This window comes from Lichenostomus cassidix, chromosome 4A (assembly GCF_008360975.1).
Source record: "Lichenostomus cassidix isolate B80296 chromosome 4A, HeHo_3.0, whole genome shotgun sequence".
NCBI lineage: Eukaryota > Metazoa > Chordata > Aves > Passeriformes > Meliphagidae > Lichenostomus > Lichenostomus cassidix.
This window is the reverse complement of record NC_139485.1, coordinates 15,078,578-15,100,120: the sequence shown is the minus strand read 5'-3', so window position 1 is coordinate 15,100,120 and position 21,543 is coordinate 15,078,578. Positions and strand designations below refer to the sequence as shown.

At 42.1% G+C, this 21,543-nt stretch overlaps 1 protein-coding gene across 4 annotated transcripts in view; it reads right to left on the bottom strand.

Moving 5' to 3' along the window:
* Window positions 1-21,543, bottom strand: part of ZNF711 (ZFX family zinc finger ZNF711) — a 29,054-nt gene extending 7,511 nt beyond the window's left edge. For 3 of the 4 annotated variants that reach the window (XM_085060694.1, XM_085060692.1, XM_085060693.1), the window contains exons 1-9: window positions 21,427-21,543; window positions 16,594-16,698; window positions 15,245-15,775; window positions 7,653-7,811; window positions 6,734-6,880; window positions 6,026-6,163; window positions 4,833-4,880; window positions 4,182-4,325; window positions 69-3,718 (exon numbers count right to left, since the gene is read on the bottom strand). In XM_085060694.1, the coding sequence (XP_084916820.1) occupies window positions 2,541-3,718; window positions 4,182-4,325; window positions 4,833-4,880; window positions 6,026-6,163; window positions 6,734-6,880; window positions 7,653-7,811; window positions 15,245-15,775; window positions 16,594-16,672 (2,424 nt within the window). In that variant the 5' untranslated portion in view covers window positions 16,673-16,698; window positions 21,427-21,543 and the 3' untranslated portion in view covers window positions 69-2,540. Of the gene's footprint in view, window positions 1-68; window positions 3,719-4,181; window positions 4,326-4,832; window positions 4,881-6,025; window positions 6,164-6,733; window positions 6,881-7,652; window positions 7,812-15,244; window positions 15,776-16,593; window positions 16,699-21,426 lie in introns of those variants that run through there. The other variant, XM_085060695.1, reaches the window with a different exon arrangement.

Sequence of the window (21,543 nt, the reverse complement as noted above, 5' to 3'; positions counted from 1 at the left end):
ACCACTTTCTACTACAGTCTTATGTCAAAATCAGCAACAAACCTCCTGCTTTGATACAGAATGATTACCTGATTATTTGGTACAGCTGTAGGGTGGAAAATGAGCCAGCACAGCCATGGGCAGAGTCCAGGGAGCATCTTCAGCTGCTACAAAGAAACTCCTTCAGTTCCTGTATTCAATATAACACTCAGTTCCTGTATTCAATATAACACAAAGCATTGACATTGTGAGAAATCCACAATTTTAAATCACTGAGGAGATTTTTCCTCCCTGAGTGCTGGGCATGCAAGGAAAAGCAGCAACAAAACCCAGATGAATTCATTCCTGTCTAATTTCTACTTTTTGTACAAAACCTATGAGTTCAGAGGCTCAAAGCTTGTTGCAAATCCTTGATGAAGAGTTCATTTAATAGCACAAGTTCTTCTTCAACTTTTTAATCTGTTACTGATGATGTAATTCAAGTATTCTAAAAAGAGAGGGAATTTAGGATAGCAACGTTTTTAGCACTTCATTCTGCAAGCTGTTATTAAATAGATAAGAAGACAAAACCTACCTGGGTTTTCCCAAAATATGTGAGAAGTTTTTTGTTCTCTTAAAGGAAAAAAAAGTCAAAGGAACGTCAGTATCACATTTGATAATTATTTTAGAAATAAGCAAAATAAAAGAAGTACATTACCTGTAAGTTGAAAAGGTTAAATCAAACTCAATGTTCTCCCCTCAACAGTCTGATAAAGACTCAAGTAACCTGTTTACTTGAAATGTGATTACATATTATTTAGTGAATAATGCAATTACAAATATCAGGCAAATTTACAGAGAACAAGACTTTCCTGAACATCGTAAATGAAAAGGAAACTCCAAAAAATCTGGAGTGCAAGAGATGCGTTTTATTGTATGCCCGTTACGATGAGTAACACATTTAGAAATAATAATCCCACAGAACAGTGACAATCTTATTTTACAGCGTGTACATCATTTTTTACAGCCACATAAAACACTTATTTGTCTAAGAGATTTCCCAAATTTTAACTTTCTGAAGTTTAGAAATATAAAAAAAATTTATTCTCAAGGAACTGATTCTCATCTGGTGCAAAAACGAAATATGAACATTATCTGGAACACAAAGCCACAATATAGCATGAAGTTACAATTTCTCATGTGAACAGCTGTGTGCAAACATGAAGCAACTAAAAAAAGTAAAAAATACACATTATATGCATAACATTTATGACCAGGTTTTTCATTAAATAGCCCTAGACCAGCTCGTTATATAAGCGCCATTGGATTTGCAGCATGCTAACACAAAGCATTTTTAAAGGGATGCATATTTTAAATGTATACACTGTAAACTCAAGATCCACCTCCAAACTCTAGTGGCAGCAGATTTTTCTGGTTAAATACTGCATATATACTTTCTTACAGATTGAAAATGCATGTTTATAGCATGGTATAGATCTTTTTTTAAAAGAATCGATTAAAAGGTGCAATTTCATGTCTATATGGAAAATTTCCTATTAGGAGGTAGGACAGTAACTGTCATACCTGTTAAGAACACTGCCCTAAAGAACCTCTAAGTACTTTGAACTTTAATAAAAAAACCCCTACAGTTTTCAACTGTTTTTAATATTCTTTTTAGAGAAGACTTTAAAGTCGTGAGGAAAAAAAATTGGTGTTGAATCACAACACCATGAGCTGCATCCATTTTATCCTTTAAAAAAAAAGGTCAAATTCAAAGTTAATTTTGTTATATGTGCCATACTGAACAACATTCAACTGTAGTTTCAGATAAAAAAAGGGAAATTATATACATATACATCTTTAACCCTAGCACCAGAACACCACCTCAGAGACCATAACATAATGCTCTATTTCAAACATCATATCCTGCAATAAAATAGGTTAGCAGCTTTGAAAACCAGTAAAAAAATGCTTCTTGGACCTAAACTAATAAAGGAAACCAAAAAGTTCCCTATGAAATGTTTAAAAAAAAAAACAAACCCAAACCAAACAAGGGACAACCCCCCCCAAATTTTGCCAGTTCTGGAATTCAATTTCTAGGCACAATTGAAAAGGTTGTGATGAAGTGTGTGACTAAAACTCCCTGTTCCAAACTGCACAAGAAGTGAAGAGTGAGCTCCTTTGCAAACCCTCTGCAGCTCACCCCACCAGGGATCTGTTTCCATACTGGAGACACACGTTGGGACTGACAGAATGGGTCACACAATCAGCTCTGCCCTGTCCTCTATGCTCAGCAATGGCAAATACTGTTCACTTGGAGACATTCATCCATCTTTCTGCAAATTTAAGACATTCATCCATCCTCTGCATTCTATAGTGCTCTTTAGGTTCCGATAAGCAACAATCATAGGGCTATGAGATCCCCTGCCAACCCTAATACTTTTAAGACTTTTAATACAAAGAATGTAAAGTTATGGTTTAATATCAAGCTTTGAAACCAGGAGAAACAGTTCGTGAGATTTATTTTTTTCCCCAATTAGCATATCACAGTTTCTAAACCGCTTCCCTCTGGAGCTCACCCATCACATTATGGCCTCTTTGTGGTGCCTCATTATGTGCTGATTTTTCTCGGAGGGCCTGCGGAAGCCCTTTTTGCAGTACTCACACCTGTGGGGGTAGTCTTTGGTGTGGATGGAGATGACGTGGCGCTTAAAGCCCGACGCGTCCGTGGTGCTGTACTCACAGTACTGGCACTGGTACACCTTCCTGCCACTGTGGGTCTTCATGTGCTTCTTCAGTTCGTTCTGCTGCCTGAAGCCCCTTTTACACCTTTTGCATTTAAAAGGCAGGTCCTTGGTGTGAACGGAGAGGATGTGCCCACTGAGCACAAAAGGGTCGGACGTTTTGAAGTCACAGTGCCTACACTGGTGGATCTTTTTCCCTTTGTGGGTCTCGCTATGCTTTTTGAGCTCCGAGGGCCGGTGGAAGCCTTTCTCGCACACCTCGCACTTGTGGGGAAAATCCTTGGTGTGAACCGAGATGATGTGGCGCTTCAGGTCGCTGGAGTTGGTGCTCTTGTGGTCACAGTGGGGACACTGGTGAGTCTTATGCCCTTGGAAGAGCTCCGTGTGCTGCTGCAGCTCCTTCTCGTCGGCGAAGGCCTGGGGACAGTGCTCACACTTAAAGGGCAGGTCGGTGCCGTGTTTGGTTTTGATGTGAGTTTTCAGGTTGGACTGGTCAGCACACCTGAACACGCAGTGCTGACACTGGTATGGCTTTTCCCCCGTGTGGGTCCTCATGTGCTTTTTCAGCTCCGAGGGGTGGCGGAAGCCCTTCCCGCACTCCACGCACACATGAGGGAAGTTCTTGCTATGGACTGCCAGCAGGTGCCTGTTGAGGAGCCCCTGCTCTGCAGTCTCATAGTCACAATATTTGCACTTGTGGAGCTTGGGCTCCTTGTCCCTCAGGATGAGTTTGTTGGAACTCAACGGGCTCGCCTCTCTGTATCTTCTCGTGTACTCTGTAAACTCGTGCGTTTTATCAACTTTATTTATAAGTTTATGGCTTTCCAGATGATTGTGGAAACTTACTTTTTTGTTAGTTGTAAAGTCACAGTCTGTACACTGGTACTTCTTCTTGATCATATGATCGGGATGGTTCTTCATATGCCTTTTCAAGAATCCTCTGGATTTAAATTTTTTCCCACAAATATGACAAGGGTAAACTGTTAAGGGCTGTCCATCAGGACCTATTATAACAGCTGTTTTTAAACAAACAAAAACAAGTTATGAAGGAAACACATTCACTGATTAAGAAGCTTTAAATCAGCCAAGTGCTGTTCAGATTCATGCACTTACACTTGCAGCAGAGAGAGAATGGCTCAGTAGTTTAAAAACAACCAATCCACAGCACCTATAGTTTATATAGTTCTGTTTTAGAAACTGCTCCAACAGATCAGGAATATCACATGTGCACTGAATATAGCCATGGGTACTTTTTAATAGCTTGCAACATTCCAATGAATTGCATCAGCCCTGAGCGTACTGACTCTGAATAGCAAAATATGACATTTTCTAGGCACAGAACTGGAGGGGGGAAGGACACAGGAAATACGCAAATTATCATTTATAGCTTTTAATTCTGCATCAGCTTAAACAAGAGAAAAGGAATAGGACAGGAGTAAGTGGCACTCCATGACAATACCGTAACCATCCAGTGTTTACCTGTTTGCCATTGCCTGGCCTCTCCTCTCCTCCTTTTCTTGGTTTTTTGTTTGAGCACTCTATTAGTGCTAATGCTATCACAAATCTGCAGGTACTGTGTTGCATTACCGTTTTTGTTTTCTAATCGTGTATCCAAGTTATTTCCTAGAAACAAAAATTAGACACCATAAAAAACCTTAAACAACTTGTTTCTTTGGGACTGACGACTGGAGTTGCACAGCAGCATTATCTACTTTTTAAAAACAAGCATTGCCCATTCCTCTATCACCAACACACATTAAAAAGAAGGGTGCTAATAGGAACCACTATCTATCTTTCCTGGCAAAAGTCAAGGGTATGATTGTTTAAACACTGATTCATTTCTAAATATATTCCTTGATTTTGATTTAACTTGTTTTTACTTCTTCACAACTGCGTTATCTGTCTGCACAACTACATAAAAAACTTGGCAGTGCCTCCCAACTTCCCACCCCCTCCAGAGGCCTACAGACATCCAGAATTGTTTTAATTCAAAACACTAGAGAAAGACTGGAGAGTCCTTCAATGTCTAATTTATGGCTCATTCTTTGCATTCTCTGGTAAGGAGTACTGACACAGAACTGCCTATTTTTTCAAACTAGTTTTAGTTGTAATGCTGTTAAAAGTTCTCACCTGCCGCTTGACCATCTTCGTATCTTCGGGGAAGCCTTCTTTCATCTCCTGCAGAAAATGGTATTTCAGTCATTACAAAAACATATTATTTTTAAAAGATGATGGTTTTGAAAGCCTGATAGTGAGAGAAAACTAACTTAGCTAATAAGTAACAGGTTAACACCATCCAAGTGTAGATGTGCAGCTCAATGTTGTGTAACCATGAGCCTCAGGAGACAAAATCCCATCTCTGGGAGGAGTTAATATCCTCACCCCATCTGTGTTTGCATGTTTACCCTGCTGGCTCTCCTGCTTTTCATTATTAATATGCTTGTTTCTGCAAACTTTTAACACATCTATCCCCTCAGATACCACAGGGAGGTTATCTGAAATGCACAGTTTGCTCCTGAGATGAAAGCACATTATCTTTCTGCAGGAGAACCAGGCAGATAAGAGGACTTGGCCCTTATCTGCCTCTCAGCACAATGGAGTTCTGGGAGATGTACAAGGAACACCTTAGGAGAATATTCCTCATTTTGCACTGGAAGTATTTGCTGTTATGTGCCAAAGCTCTGCGGTTCTGAACCACTTTACCAGCTCAACTGTTGGGCTCTCATTACCACACAAAGGAATTTTCACTAACTTGCTTATTTAATTGTAACAGAAACTATGGATAACTTGGTACCTTCTTAACAAACATTTAACACACCAAAATTCAAGGAAATAATATAAAAGAACAGACAGAATTCACCACATATCTTAAGACACTTCTACTATTTGAAAACAAATCACCATTTTTCTTTTTGTTGCTCACCTCAAGGACTAACAGGCTTAACACATGTATATAAACTGAAATTATTAGGAACATGTTTGCACATTTATTCCTACTATTCCCTTTTTATAGTCTTTTTCCTTTCCTCCTAGCAAATGTAAAATACTTAAGGCTGTTCTTGGTTTTTAAGATCTTCAGCATTAAACTTCAAACCCCACACACTCTGTACATCTGAGCTGGGATCAGAAACAAAATAAAAATTCTCCTAACAAACTTTCCTTTCTACTCCAAGAAGCTCAACACACAGCAATCCTTAGATGGCAGAGACCAGGAGCTGTTTCCAAACCCCAAGAACAAGGTGAGATCATCCCAGAGATTCTGGCAGCTGGATGAGGGAGGAAACAATGGCAGGGATTTTGAGGAAAGAAGCACAGGTTCCTACCGTAAGCAGCAGCCCAAGCAACGGGGACAAACGTTTTATTCACGCCAGAGTCCTCGAGCTGCGTGTCTGGAAGGGATGTGGCTTCTTCTTCCCCTACAATAACTTCCATATAAACTTCATCTGCTATTTCAGCACAGCCTGGATTAAGGGAGGAGAATAAATCTTTAATTTTATTCTGCCTGTCCTAACTTTTCCTTCATTTAATTTGCTCTCGCTCTGATTGATACCCATTATAAATTAATTCTCTTCCTTTGGCATTTAGGGGATCATTGCTTATTCAGACATTCCTTAAAGAGAGAAAACATGTATCAATAAATACTAATCCAAAACAAATGCCCACAAAATTTCCAATATACAAACTCATAAACTTGCAACTGATGACATTTGCCACTTTGTCAGAAAGCTGCTTAATTCAGAGTAGGAAAATAGAAAAATAAGAAGTTTGACTAACCTCATTAACTTCATCCACGGACATGTTAAATTTAATATAAATAATGAAATTATTGCACACAGTATGCACAAAGTGCATTATCCACATCCTTTAAAATAATTATAGCCTGCTTTCTATTTTTAGGGAAGATGAGCTTAGTTTTCTACTACTTCAGGCTGAAGAATCCTTCAGAAAAAAATCAAAAATGTCCTTGAGAATGATGGTTATATTGGTGTACAAACAGCATGAGAAACAAAGAGGTTTCTTATTATGCTTACTAATATCTTCATCTTCCTGAGAAGAGTCCTTAACAGCCATGTAAACCATTTTTTCTCGCTGCATTCTCCCAACACCTCCTTGTTCAATGACTCCAGCTACAGAATGGCCATTGTGAAAGTCACTCTCGGTGACAATTTCTGTCCCACCTTCAGCAAAAAGAAGTGACACACATTAAGTCAATGTGAACAAAGCCACTCGTAGGATAAATTTCACATTTAAGTATTTTTTCTCATTTAAAACAAAACTGCTTTTCCTAAAATTCCAATTGAATGTTTTCACATCCAGAAAATCATGCAAGTTTGATACTCTGGAAGAGAAGAGCAAGAAGATCTCTGGGTGTGTCCTGACAAATTCAAGCCTGAACTCTATTTTGGGAACAGGGCTGGGGGGTGATCCAGAGGTTTGGGCTCCAAGAACAACCATGGGGGGAATCTTTTTCCAGACCAGACACAGCTGGGCTGTGCATCCCCTCAGAGCACTGGCAGTGCTGGTCTATCCATGGGAAAAGGGAATTGCAGAGCATTTCTGAGCCCCTTGGCTCACCTGCAACCCCAGAAATCCTCCCCTCTCTCTGCCAAGGCCACCAAAGGCTCCCCCCAACAACAGGGATCCACTCCAGAAGCTCTGCTGTGCTGACACACAGTCTTTGCAATGTCAGAGAAAAGCAGCAGCTGAAAAAACAGCTGCAGACACACAACACTTCTACATTTGGGTTTTGGCTGCCTGAAAATAGCCCTGCTAATCAAAAAAGAACTCGAGACTAATCCACAGCCCGTATTTGCAGCATCTGGGCAGCTTCCACAAATGTCACGTTCTACATAACACTCCAGTCACTGGATTGCGTGGAATTAACAACAAGCAAAAAGACCCTGAAACACTTCACACTACTGGAAGAAAATAAATAGGATTTCAAGGTACCTATTTCGACATCATCTTCAGCTTCAGCTTTAAATATGTACACTTTGATAACTTCTGAACCAAAGCCATCATCTTTAGCAACATCATCATTTGCCACCTCAGTGCTGATCTTCAAGGGAGTGCTTCCTATGTGGTCCAGTTTCTCTCCAACATCATCCACTGCAAAGAGAAGAGAATAATAATGAGGCTCAAACACATTTTGAAAAGTCAAAGTAATCAGCAGTATGATTTTCTCCACTATTCTCCCCATGCACAGGAAAGGTATGTATTCATGAGTGGCCTTTAAAAACAGCTCATCTCAAGAAACTTAAAAGAGATTCCAAAAGTTCAGTATTATTGCAACTCAGGAAACACAGCAGGAATTACAGAATGAAGGACACAAGAGGGAGCTTGTCATCAAAGGGGATGAGGCAATTGGTTATGGCTGAAACTATTACTCTTACAAGGCAAAAATGTATCAATAATTAAAATTAAACAGTTATTCAAAATGTTAAAAATTAACCCAGAATTGCCTGTTACAGTCCAAGAGTTCTCAAAAGTTTCACTAACATTACTGGTGACTAAAAGTTACTAGCTGAAACTGTTGTGGAATGTGATGACTTGGAGAATATTCCCAGCTAAAAAAAGTGTGCATCAAAAATCTGACTCTATCTTCTCCCTAAAAGAAATTATGATTTTATCCACCTTATCCACTTGAAAACACGCACATTAATGAAGATTAATGCATAATATACAACTAATTAAAAGACTCAGTGACAATAAATCCAAATACTACTGTGAGAGATTGACTTCTCATTCTTTACACAACTCACTCACTGATTATTTGGTTTATACATTCAAAATGTTTATTTAATTTCTAAAAACCAAAAACACATTCAAACTATTAAAAGCAACATTATTTTGGTAAAAAGGGCATTCCCAGAGATGTCCATAGATACACCCCAAACTGCCAACACAGAGAGCACTGAACTAGCATCTCTGACACATGTAATGACACACTTTTCTCAGAGGGTAAATTTAGCTCCTGTGCAGATGGTCAACACAAACCTGTGCAATGCTGAACACCCACTAAAGTCCTCTAAATAGGGGAAAATTCTACAAAATGTAGACAAATCTGAATGAAACGCATTCTAGGGCAACAGCAACTTACTGCACACGTAACATTGAAATACGTGTGCACTAAGCAAAACAAAAATCATTAAAATAAACACTGAAGTGACAGCAGAGCCTCCTGACTCCAGGTGGCTGCTGGGAAAGGGATGACCTGGAGTGGCTGCAGTGGTGCCCAATCCCCTCCCAGTTCCCTGCAGGGCACTGGTGGCTGCTCCCAAGAGCTGCTTTAACCCCCTGAGCCTCCAGCCCAGAATGAACCGGAGTCACTTTAAACCTTTAGTGCTTGGCAGTCAGGAGAGGTGCTCAGAGCCTGCTGGGGAAGGAGCAGGAGCCTCTCCTGCAGCAGGGTGGGATCCACCTCAGCAATCCCAAATGCAGCTCTTCCCACTCATGGACAGGATTCCATGGACATCTACCCAGCTCCCAGCACTGGGAAACCTCATTTCTGTTCACTAACCTTGGACTGCACCAGGTGAGTACTGAGCACAGAAGTTACTGAGCACAGAACTAGATACAATCCAGGTAAGCACTAATAAATATTTGTTTCCATTTTAGAACCTCTGTGAAGTCTACACTCTGATGAATATTAATATTCTGAGTTGGAAGAGACCCACTAGGATCACCAGGTCAGCTCTTAAGTGAATGATCCATACAGGGATTGATCCCAAAACCTTGCTGCTATCAGCACCAGGCTCTATAACCTGAAACCTCTACAGAAAACATTTTAAAAATGCTGCTTTAGCTCTTTGGTGGGTTTTGGGTTTTTTTGGTAACCAATGGATTAATTCCATTGATGAAAAGTATCAAACATAGATCATGAGAAAAAATTTCCTCAGGAAGAGAGTTTTTGTTTTTTTAATTAAAAAAATATATTCTAGATCTCTCTAGATATCGATGCCAGGAACATCAACCCCTTAATGAGTGAGTCTGACATGTGCTGCATGATGTTGGTGTTACCTGGCAGGACACTGGGAACAGTCAGAGCACAAACACTCAGGGACAACCTGCAATATTCCTCTGACACTCCAGTTTCCCAGCACCAGGTCATTATTGCCCTTCATATCCACTGTGGGAGTGTTACTACATCTGCTAATTGACATTTATTATGCTGCCAGAATGGGGTTGTCAGAAGAGAGGAAAATGGAGATGCTAAAATACCCTTATCTTGGAATAAGTATTTCCATACATTTACTAAGCGTGAATTTATTAAAGACTATTTCTTTTTCTGCAAGGCTTGTAGCATTTATAAATTCCTTATCCATGTTCTACAAAGTGATAAAAGTATGTTTAATACAATCACCATTTCCATGGTATGTCTGAGTGTTTGAAGGACTGGAAGAAATTCCTAGTACAAGGAGGGATTATATATCTAATGCTGTGACTACACATGCTGCCAAAAAGAGTATTTCAAAGCTTACAAACCCTGTAAATTTAGAATTGGGAGGTGGTAATAAAGTTCTTTTCAAATCTACAACTTGAGCAACACCATCTTTTTCTAAACTTGTAAATTTTATAAACATAACATGTTACCAGTTTAACAGAAATAAGTATTTCTGTCCTGGGAGGTTATTTAACAACAGCAACTTCCTGCTGAACAGGGGATTTACTACATGTGTGATAGAAAATTTTCCTTACGGCAAAATTTCCAATTATTTAACTAATATTGTGTGACTGCACCACTATGGAGCTGGTGAAATAATGTAAGAAAAAATCCCACAATTTTTGATAGTTACCACAACATCAACTGCAATGCAATAAACATTACATAAAGGAAGAGAGTGAGAAATTTTTCAATCTTTGTAAGAATGTTTCCAGCAAAAGACCCCCCTAAAACTTGAATATAGCATGTACACTATGTCTAGCCTGTATGCTCACTGTATACTGTATTTTAACATTTCATGTTAAGCCCCCAAATCTTCAATATCCTGTAAAAACCAGGGAGTCCTGTTTTAGAGGGACAAACTTGCAACAATATTTTTAAAATGTGTGGTTACCTCCACACCATTAACCATCCTGTGTGTTTTTGAAGATACTCAGTCTTTACAATTTTAGCCTAAAAAAATGGAAACCTATCAGGAAGTCTGTGTGTCCATGACCTCTGGGATTGCTTTTCCAGAAAAATAAATGTGTAAAAATTTGGAAAATATCAACTGGGCTGAGAAAATGATACCAATATAGACTGTTAGGATGTTGCTTTTTGTTTCAAATACAACAAAACACACCAAATTGGCAATTGCCTTTGCTTAAATTGCTGTCTTATATGAAGTAATCTCATAGTTTCCATCTACCTTCAAAACAGATTTAGGTAAGAGAAAAACAACACAGCAGGACAAGTAATCTTTGTCAGGTTACAAAATATTATTGTTTTTTTATAATAGCTCACAAAAATATTCTGTTGTCTAAGTAATATGCCTTCAATCACTGCTAACCCATCAGTGCTAAACTATCTGCTGTTTTTCCCAAGGACAGCTCACGGGAACAGGGAATGCTTACTTTCTGTCAATGGAATATCAAAGTGTCTTCCAGCCCTGACTCATCCACCAGAAGCACTACATGTTATTACCTCATCGCTTAAAATTAACAGAAAAAACCCAACAGAGAACCTCCATCAACAGATGCCGAATCCTCCTGAGTAAACAAGCTTTAAAGGAAAACTCAGCACACTCCCAGTGTGAAACTTACCTGGCTTGGCTGTTTTCAGGTGTGTGATGTCCAGATTCACCGTGGATTGCCAGCTCCCAATCCATGTGATGCCTCACATGCACTATGCTGGTGATCCCACAGCCACCAGAGGAGCAACACGAGGGCAAGGGAAGTCCCATGCTCTGACAATTCGCCGGGTTTTTCTAAGGTCTGATCTACTTAAGTCCCAAAGGTTCAAATAGAGGAGTAGGAATCCTAAAATGTTTAGCAAACGAGGCAACAGTGTAAGACACTACAAAGGAGGTGTTGGTGGCACAGTACCTTACCCCCGGGCCAGCTCCAGTGAGGGTCAGTGGTGGCTGTGAGGTCACCAACTAGTGCATGGGGCCGGCACGCAGAGCGGGGGCTGGCAAGCCGCTGTGGGTCTGAATATCGCAAACCTGAAAAACAAAAGAGGGGAGGCTTCAGCTGCACTGCCCACTGCCCCTGCACCACGGGATGTGCTGCTGCCAGCTCGCTCTCTGAAGGGTTCAGGGGCCCACCACCACATTTGGGGCTCATTGCTTTTTTATCGAGGTGTGCTGATGATTTAAGGCAAGGGATCGCAGACACCCTGTGGCATTTGTGTTGGTGAACGTATCAAAAATGGATTTTTTAAGTCCTGTGCTTATAAAGCTGGTTTGAAAAAGCTGGATTTATCTGGAGAGTGGTGGTAATCTTCTAATGCCAATTTCCAATCACAAAATCATACACAGATAGTCACACAACTATCAAGATGAACATATTACTGTCCAAATAGTATTGACACAAAAAATGTAATTACTGGAAGTGTATAAAGCACCTACATGGGAATTTACCTCAAAATGGTGAAAAATCACCTTTTAGTAAAGTCCCTTCCAACCCAACCCATTCTACAGCTCTATCAATTTAAGCCGTAACTCCCAACAAGCGTAAGGGAAATTAAAATTCCACTGTCAGTTCCATACCCTAAAATGTACTATTTTGGTATTTCCCAAATGTGTTCCAAACTCGTGGTATTCCCTAAGGGTATATCTGGCATTTTATGTAAAGTCTCTCCTTTTTAGATGCCAAGTTTCATTAAAAGATAGCTAAGTACTTTGAAATTCTTATCACTTTGGTGTGATTTACATTATAAAACAGTTCAACAGTCCTATATATACACCCCAAATGAAAGACTGTAAAATTCACTTTCGACAATATTTACAATATCAGACAATTGGAAAAATGTAAATAAATAAAAGGAGTTTTGACCTGCTTGATAAATTGAGGCTTTTATCTATTCTACACAACACATTATCTCCATAAACAAAACAAATTCAAGGGTAATATTTAAACAATAAAAAAAGAAAAACAACCAAAAACTGACTAAAAAGGATTCATTTCTGCTGACAAAAACACAACAGCAGACACTTTGTGGGGTCAGGATGGCATCCCCAGCACAACACAGGCTTAAACTTAGGAAACACAACAGAGTTCATCTTTATCAGTAGTCCAGATCAGGGGATCAGCTTTGGAGATGACACCAAGTCGGGGGAGTGTTGATGCTGGAGGGTGGGAAGCTCTGCAGGGGAGTCTGGACAGGCTGGATCCATGGGCTGAGGCCACTTGTGGGGAGTTCAGAAGTGCCACGTCCTGCCCTTGGGTCACAACAAGCCCGTGGGAAGCTCCAGGCTGGGGCAGAGTGGTTGGAGAGCTGGGAAAGGCCCTGGGGGTGCTGGTGACAGCAGCTGGACATGAGCCCAGGTGGGCAAGAGGCCGATGGCACCTGGCTTGGGTCAGGAATGGAGTGTCCAGCAGGAGCAGGGCAGTGCCCATCCCTGTGCTGGCACTGCTGGGCACCTGCACTGCTGGGGCAGCTCTGGGACTAGAAGGACATGGAGGGACTGGAGTGAGTCCAGGGAGGGGAATGGGGCTGGGGAAGGGAATGGAGCACCAGGAGGGGCTGAGGGAGCTGGAAAGGAGCTCAGCCTGGAGCAAAGGAGGCTCAGGGACCTTGTGGCTCTGCACAGCTGCTGCCAGGAGGGGACAGTCAGGGGTCAGGCTGTGCTCCAGGGAACAGGGACAGGAGGAGAGGGAATGGCTCGAGCTGGGCCAGGGAGGGTCAGGTTGGATATTGGGAAAAATTCCTCCCCTGAAAGGGCTGTCCAGCCCTGCCACAGCTGCCCAGGGCAGTGGTGCAGTCCGCAGTCCTGGTGGGTTTCAAAAGCCATGTGGATGTGGCCCTTGGGGACATGGTCAGTGGTGGCCCTGGCAGTGCTGGGAGAACAATTAAACTCAATTATCTTCCAGCTCTTTCCCAACCTAAATGATTCTATGACTGCCTTAATTTATCTCAATGATTACTTAAAACAAAATCCTAGATGAATAATGTAGCTTCCAACTGTGACTATTCAGGCACATCACGATTATACATATATAAAAATTTAATTTGCTGAAAACTAGGTCTCAAAGTGGCTTTGAAACATTGTGAAAGGCAAGCTTGAGAACCATGCATGTGTCAGACACACGTGGGGCCATCAGGTAACTGAAAGCTTCAGATGCTCTGGTTTAAGTGCAGGATCATCAGCATCAATCACACTCATCTATCTCAGAAGGAATCCCAAAGATGACTGTACTTACAGTGACAAGGGAAATAGCCAGTTACAGAATAAAGTCATCCTAAGTACTGTCAGAAAGGAGGAATTTGTTCAGTGAAACTGACTGTAAAAATGGTGCTCCTTTAGGTACAAAAACACACAGGATTTTTTTGTTGCAAGTCTGATTTGCTTTTTAGACTCTCTTTTGGAGTTGTTTTTCAAAAAACAGCTCTTTTTGACTTCTGTTAGAGACAGTAATGATAGAAAGCTTTAATAATCACTGGTGCTCATCCTACACTGAATAAGTATCAAAATATATTTTGTATAAGGGACATAAATGCTATAGGAGAGTGAAATCATAATCACAAACCAGTTGTGTCCTGCCACGGAATTTTTAATAAATGCAGCTTGTTGTGAATGGACTGACACTTCGACACACTTGGCATTGACTTTTTTTTAACATATTTCTTCTGAATAAATAAAATCTGTTTTGACCTACTCACACCTCAGTAAGTGATTTGGAGAAGTCAAAAATTTGAAATTAACTACCATACAGATTTGTGTAACAGCAATAACTGGTACCTTGGGTATAATTTAACCTCTGAAGAAACCTAAGTATCCAAGGTCCTTTCAGCAGCCAACTTCAGCTACCTTTCAACAGCATCATATGCAGCTGGATGCTGGGTGGGAACTGGAATGTGTTAATGAGCCAATCCATTCATGCACACGACCCCTTATTGGCCCAGAGCAGCACAACAGACAATGAAATGTCTATTATAATTTTTAACACACTAAACAAACCGTATTTTGTGGACACATGGAGAAAACTTTGAGTTAGAGATCAGCTATTTCCTTGTGGATTCACCTGATTAGGCCCAACATGTTACTTCCACATGAATCTGCATAACATTGTAATATACCTGTGGTGTTTTTAGAAAAAAAGTAACATATTCAAAATAAATGGAATGTTTAACTTTCCAAGGTGTTTTTCCCTAATTTCCTGGAACATCTAGTTTCAGAAACACAAATATACACTTTCACTCACTCAGCAGCATCAGCGTCCTTCTCTTTCTTGCTGTATGAGTGACTCTGCATGGCAAACCCCAAATGCAGACAGGAATTAACTGGGCACCAGCCTATTCCCTGAGCGTTCCAAGAGTCCAGTGACAGCAACTTCTCCCCACCAGAGCACTTCTAGCTCAGCTCCCTCCTGCTTCCATCTCCCTCTGTGGAACTTACAAGATATCATCAGGTAGTCTTCAGATGTGCTCTTGCCATCGTCATCGTCCTCGGTTTTGATGGTGACTGTGGAGCCAGGGACAGTGCCAGCTGCCTGGATGACAGCTTCAGAATCCGAGTTTGTCACTAGCACCTCTTCTGACACCATGGTGGGCGAGTCAGCCCCGGCCACCGAGTCCTGCACCACGTGCTCCAGGTGTCCCTCAGGGCCTGTCACAAGGTCAGCCACAAACACCTGCTCGGGAACCCGCACGGTCTCTGTGATCAGGTCAGAAGTCAAGACGTGGTCACTGGTGTCCAGAGCTTCTTCAATGGCAACATCAGCCTCCAAAACGGAGTCGGGAACGATGACACCCTCGGTGACAACGTCCGTTTCCGTGATGATGTCGGGGCCCTGCACCACCTCAGCTGCCAGGCCGTGATCCAGAGTTATCCCATCGTCCGTCACCACGTCAGAAACCAGGACAGCTTCGGGGACTGACACAACAATGTGGTCTCCATCGATGTGAGCAGTGCCAGCCATTCCAGCCACTAGGGAACAACCATGAACCAGGGGAAAAATGTTAATGATTGCACCAGCAACTGGTTTATCTAAGGAATGGAGTTATCACATACACAAGTTAAACACAGATGGAAAATTCTGTTACTTCGCAACATCCCCACTTTGCGTTTCACCCAATAAACAGTGTCCAAAGCAGCCTGTTTTGTACAAGTTAAGATAAACAAAACATATCCTTCAAGGCATAATGTGGAGTTTGTCCCAAACTTAGGTTTTGCAATGAGGATCTGTTAAAAACCAAAGGCCTGTCTACAATTTAGTCTCCTTTTTTCAAATTCCCAGTTAGAAAACATTTCACTGCAGCAGCAATGTGAACCCTCACAGAATTCTTGCGTGACACTGCAAGTGTAGTAACAAGCCATTAATTGCTCTTACAATAGAAGGCCTCATCCTTTGGACTGCATGGGCCTTGTTAAAAATAAACACTCAGTCGTATGCAATATTTATAGTAAAATTTCCAACAACCTGCCACATCACAAGGAATGCCTGGAGGTAGAAACCTGGTTTTCATTAACAGACTGGACTGGCCAGTCATATTTGCAGACTACTTTTCGAGACATAACAAAGAATGCACCGCGAACTATTTTAACACACACATAAACAGAAGTTTTAATCTTAATGAAAACACTCATGAAAATGGTTCTTATCAGATGGAAGGAAAATAACTAACATTACTCAGTATTGTACTCTGAATGCAAATATCTTTGTATAAAGACATGGTCCCTCCTAACACCTGAAAAGGTCATCTCCTGTACTTTACTCATTATTTTAAATAGTTAAAAGTGTTTACCAAAATCCTGCATGATCATAGTGTGAGGCATTTTGGATTCTTGTGTTTGCAATCCAAGACTTCCGCCACCTGGATCCATATTCAGCCAAATTCATTCACAAATAACTGCAACAAAACAGAAACGAGAATTTATGTTTAACAATGTTCTTGTGTTGAACAGCTTTACTGGATTGATGTGTAACACTGACAAACACACAGAAGTATTTACCCACAAATTCAGGAAAAACATAAGTGATACTTCATACAATTTGCTTTATTATTTGGGTTTATATTTTCTTGACCTTAGCGTAATAAGAAATATTAGCAATTGTGCATAGAGCAGACACCTCTGCTCTGGCCCTGATATCTAATTATCAAGAGTGGTGATTCTGGATGTGTGGAGCTACAATGAAGAAAGTGGAGAACTGAATGTGAAGTATCAATTTTTCCAATTCTTTCAAAATTTGCATATATGAGACACTTCAAAACTAATTTTAACATGTAAATTTAATTAAGAACACTGAATCACTTTGAGAAAGTACAGCTACACAAAGTCACTTCCAGAGCATGGGAAAGGATGTATCATTTGACAGAATGTTCCCATAAAACACGAGAGAGAAGGATAAAATCAGCATTCCAAAATGTTATTTCATTGCTACTGAACACTGGAGCGTGGAGATTCTGAGTTATTTTGCAACTTGCTGCAACTCAAAGGTCTTTACACAAGTTCTCAGCTCAATGTGACTCCACAGAAGCACCCACAGGATCACACAGAGCTCAAGGCTTTCACAGGTGAAAAATCTCCAGCCTCAAAAAAATAATCTCTGTTGCACAAGACTAAAATCTTGTCCTTTCCTCCCCTCTCGTATCCAAGAATCAGACAAAGTGACAGCACCACAGAGCAAACAAGGAGTTTTGGGAGTTGTGGGAAGTGACTGCAGAATTCGAGCTCAGAACTATGTGAACTGGGTGGTGCTGAGAGGAGCAGGGAGTACAAATCTTTCATCAGGAAGTCTCCAAAGTATTGTGCTTTCCTGCTGCAGCACCAGCCTTGTTTTTGCTCTCCTGGATCCCAGAAAAGAAATCACCAGTACCTTACCACAAGAATTCACTAGGTCTCAGCACCGAAATCCAAACTATGATGGAAATTCCAATGAACACACTTGACATCCCCACTGCAGTGAGTTACACCTCAAGGGGCAATACAGCCAGGGAAGGTGAATAGTGACACAAGCCAAGCTGCAGAATACAAGTGCCCAAAATCTGAGACACCTCTATGGCACAATTAGGGCCCAGGAAGAGCCAGGACCTCACCCAACTCCTGAGCTCCTCCAGCCAAAGTGCCCAATGATGGCAATTGCAAGGAAAAGCCACTGATCCACCCCAAAGAGGTCTTAATCCACCCCAAGGAGGTCTGAACTCAAGAAAACAAAAAAGTCACACATTAGGAAAGTTGCCAAGGATTTCACTAATTCAATTCCACTCCAAATTCAAATTCTTTCAGCATTGTAAGGATCACAGAGTAGCTCCAGAACCTCAGTACATTGCTCCATCACTCCCAAATGATCACCACAGTCACCCAGACTTCTCACAGCAGCTAATGAATCCTTGCTAGTACAAAATATGATGCAGCTCTAGTCCATAAATGGCTCATTTAACTATTTCAGAATCAAGGCAATATCTAACATTTCCTGGCCACAGCCTGTACATTCAGATAACCCTTTTTTCAGAGTAAAAGGATATGAAAAATTATGTTAATTATATCAATCTGAGATTACAGGAAGAATATGCAAGACTTTTTTTCCTTCTCAATAAGCAACTTATTTTCAGATTAAATAATTAGATGCACAACCATATTACATATTGTGGTAAAATTCAGCACTAAGTAGGACTATAATTTAAATTTAAATTCTGCAGGGAAAGCAAATTATCACTAAAAAGAGTGTTTTCCTGGTAGTTAACAGGACTAGAAAAATAACATAAGTTATGGGATAGCACCTTCTGTGCATGGAGTACCAGCAATCCCTTAAACTTCCCCTAAAATGAGAGATGGATGATGACACACAGGCAACAACCCTGCTGAAGCTGTACCAACCCTATGAAGAATGTCCTTGTAAACCCTCCCTGCAGACAAAGGACAGGCTTGAATCAACCATACAATCACAAGTTTATTTTTTATCTCAGCTTCGGGAGCTTAAAGGAATGCAGTGCCAGCAGGAAAAGCCCTTCCTGCTGCTGCTGGAAGAATTAACCATGGCTAAGGCCCACAGCTCCCCTGAACTGGGTGCTTTTGCTCACAGGTTGCAGCAGTGCAGATGATGCAGTTTCACATGTCACAGATGCAGGCAAATCTTGTAATTGGGCACAGCAATAAAAAAATGCAGTGCAGTGATTAATTGTGGTTCTTCTCAGCTTCCTCCTGTAGTACACTGTGTAACACACCCACACCATCACAGACAGATCCAACCATGGGTTTGGAAGGGGAGAAATCAGGCACAGAGACACAATTCCATACCCTCTCACAATCCCAAACTTATCCATTCCTCTTTTGCTCTAACTTGTAACATCTCAAGTTTTTCTGGTCAATTCCCCTTCTCCTCTGGGTATTTAAAGACAGTGAAAATGCTTTATTAGCATCAGCCAATAAAATATGGACTTTACAATATCCCACTAATATTTTCATTGATTATTTATTTTAATTACAGCATGCTATCTTGGCCCAGGAAAGAGCACATTATCATCAGAAACCAAAATGAAGTATTTCATGCAACCTACACTGAGACTCCCAGAGCAGTGTCTTAAAGCTACATTTTTTAAATATGTCTCTATCTGGAACAGTTTTGCTTTTCTGAAAAGTAACAGTTCTCTTTCTAATGAGCCTGAGATTCATTTCAACCTATTTCAACTCTTTATGCCAAAGCTTTTCCTTAGATGGGGATCAGCTCAGACAAGCAATGAATTTTATAGTAGAAGGAGGAATATCTGACCTCTCTGACTACTGGCAGGAAAACGACTGTAAATCACTTCTGCACATGGTATTTTTTAAAATCAAAGATAATGGTTGGCAGTTTGGGATGACCTAAGAACATGTAATAGCAACACCCAGCTGAAAAAGTGATGAAAGTTCCCAGTATAACCACTGACCTATTCCTATCTTACTCTTCATAAAAAAAAGTATCAAAAAAACCCCATTAATATTTTCATTTTAGAGAAAGTTTAAGAAAACACTCCAAATGTTAAGATCTTCAGCAAAGCATGTTAAGGAGGAGGGATAGCAACCAATGCTTCAGCACTTCTACCCTTCCCAGGAAATACAGGGTGTCATTCATGTTCCCAGAGGGACAAGGAAACTCCCAGTCCCTATGCTGGCTTCCAGGCATTGTTGCTATATTTAAAATGGGTATAACATAAACAACAGTTCTACAGAATGCCAATTACAACTCGCCAATTACAGCTTAAATACATGCCCTTCATTTATGTAGCTTTAGGAATACGTTTTGTGTGGTCCTGCAAATGTTATGTATTTCTCCAGTCTACATACACCTTTATTCCCAGTATGTTCAGATGATGCATTTTCACAAGAAGCCTAATTGCATGGTCAGCCCTTAATGTCTCCTTTAAAACTGTGTATTTCTTCTAAATAATTTACATCTTGTTTACATGCTCCAAAGGAAAACACAGCATCATACACTGCCAGTGTTTTGGATATTCACAAGCTGCATATGAGATTTGCATTAAACCAAAAGGACCAGGCTCAGACATAGAGCAATGTAACAATAAACTTCTATGCCGCTGAAAAATACAAATCAGATGTTGTGTAACCATTTAATTTCTTAATATTCAAGATTAGGACGAAAAAAAAAATTAGCCTCCCCTGATGATACCTCACGGTTTTGATTTTTTTTCCCCTAATTGCAATGCAGCAACTGACAGAAACGCAACGAGAAACGTCCTGCTTGTGCGGAAACCTTAATTAGAGAAACCGAGTAATTCAAATAACGTGCAGGTTAACACAGATCCTCGGCAGAGAACAGACTGGGTATGAAAAACCAGCATATCTATTTTAAAGTCCTTTATTGTGTCCACCTAGAAAGCACCACGACAACTTACACTCAATCCATTTCAAACGCCACAAAACCAGTGAACGAGACAAAACCAGTGAACGAGATTCTGTCTCGCTGCCTGACACGCGCTAAAGGCTCTTAAAAAAAAATGTACATCTAGGCGTTGCACCAAGAAAACTTCCCGTGGTAAGGATCACGGGCAGAGCCGCCGGGGGATGCCCAAGGGCCGGGCTGCCGGTGCCCGCCAGCGGCTCCCGGCGCATCCCAGCGGCTCCCGGCGCATCCCAGCGGCTCCCGGCGCATCCCAGCGGCTCCCGGCGCATCCCTCCCTCCCTCCTTCCCTCCCTCCCTCTCTCCCGCGCGTGCCCGGCGCGGGCGCGCCCGCGGTGCCGCCGGGGCGGGGGGAGGCGGCGGAGGGAGCGCGGGGACAAAGGAGCCGGTGTCCCGCGGCGGTGCGGGCCGGGAGGCGGGGACGGCGCCGGGATAACGCCGTCCCGGCGGGAATAACCCCGGCCCGGCCGGGATACCGCCGTCCCGCGGCACCGAGCCGCGGCCTCCCCGCCCCGCCGGCCCGGCCGACATCTTGTGTTCCGCCATTTTCTGCCCGCCCGCGCGGCCCCTCCGCCGCCGGGCCCGCCCGCACCGCCCGGTCTGCGCGGCACCGGCGGGCCCGGCCGGCGCTCCCTCGCCCGCCCGCCCAGGGGCGGCCGCGGCCCGCGGCGACCGCGGCGGCGGCTCCGGAGCGCGGCCCGCGCGGCTCCACCGTGCCCGTGCCCGCGCCCCGGCTCACCTGTGCAGGCCCGGGGTGCGCCGGGCCCGCGGGACGCGCCGGGGCCGGGCCGGGCCTGGGCCCGCTCCGCCCGCAGCCTGGGCCGGGCGGCGGCCGCGAGCGCGCGCGGCCCCGCTC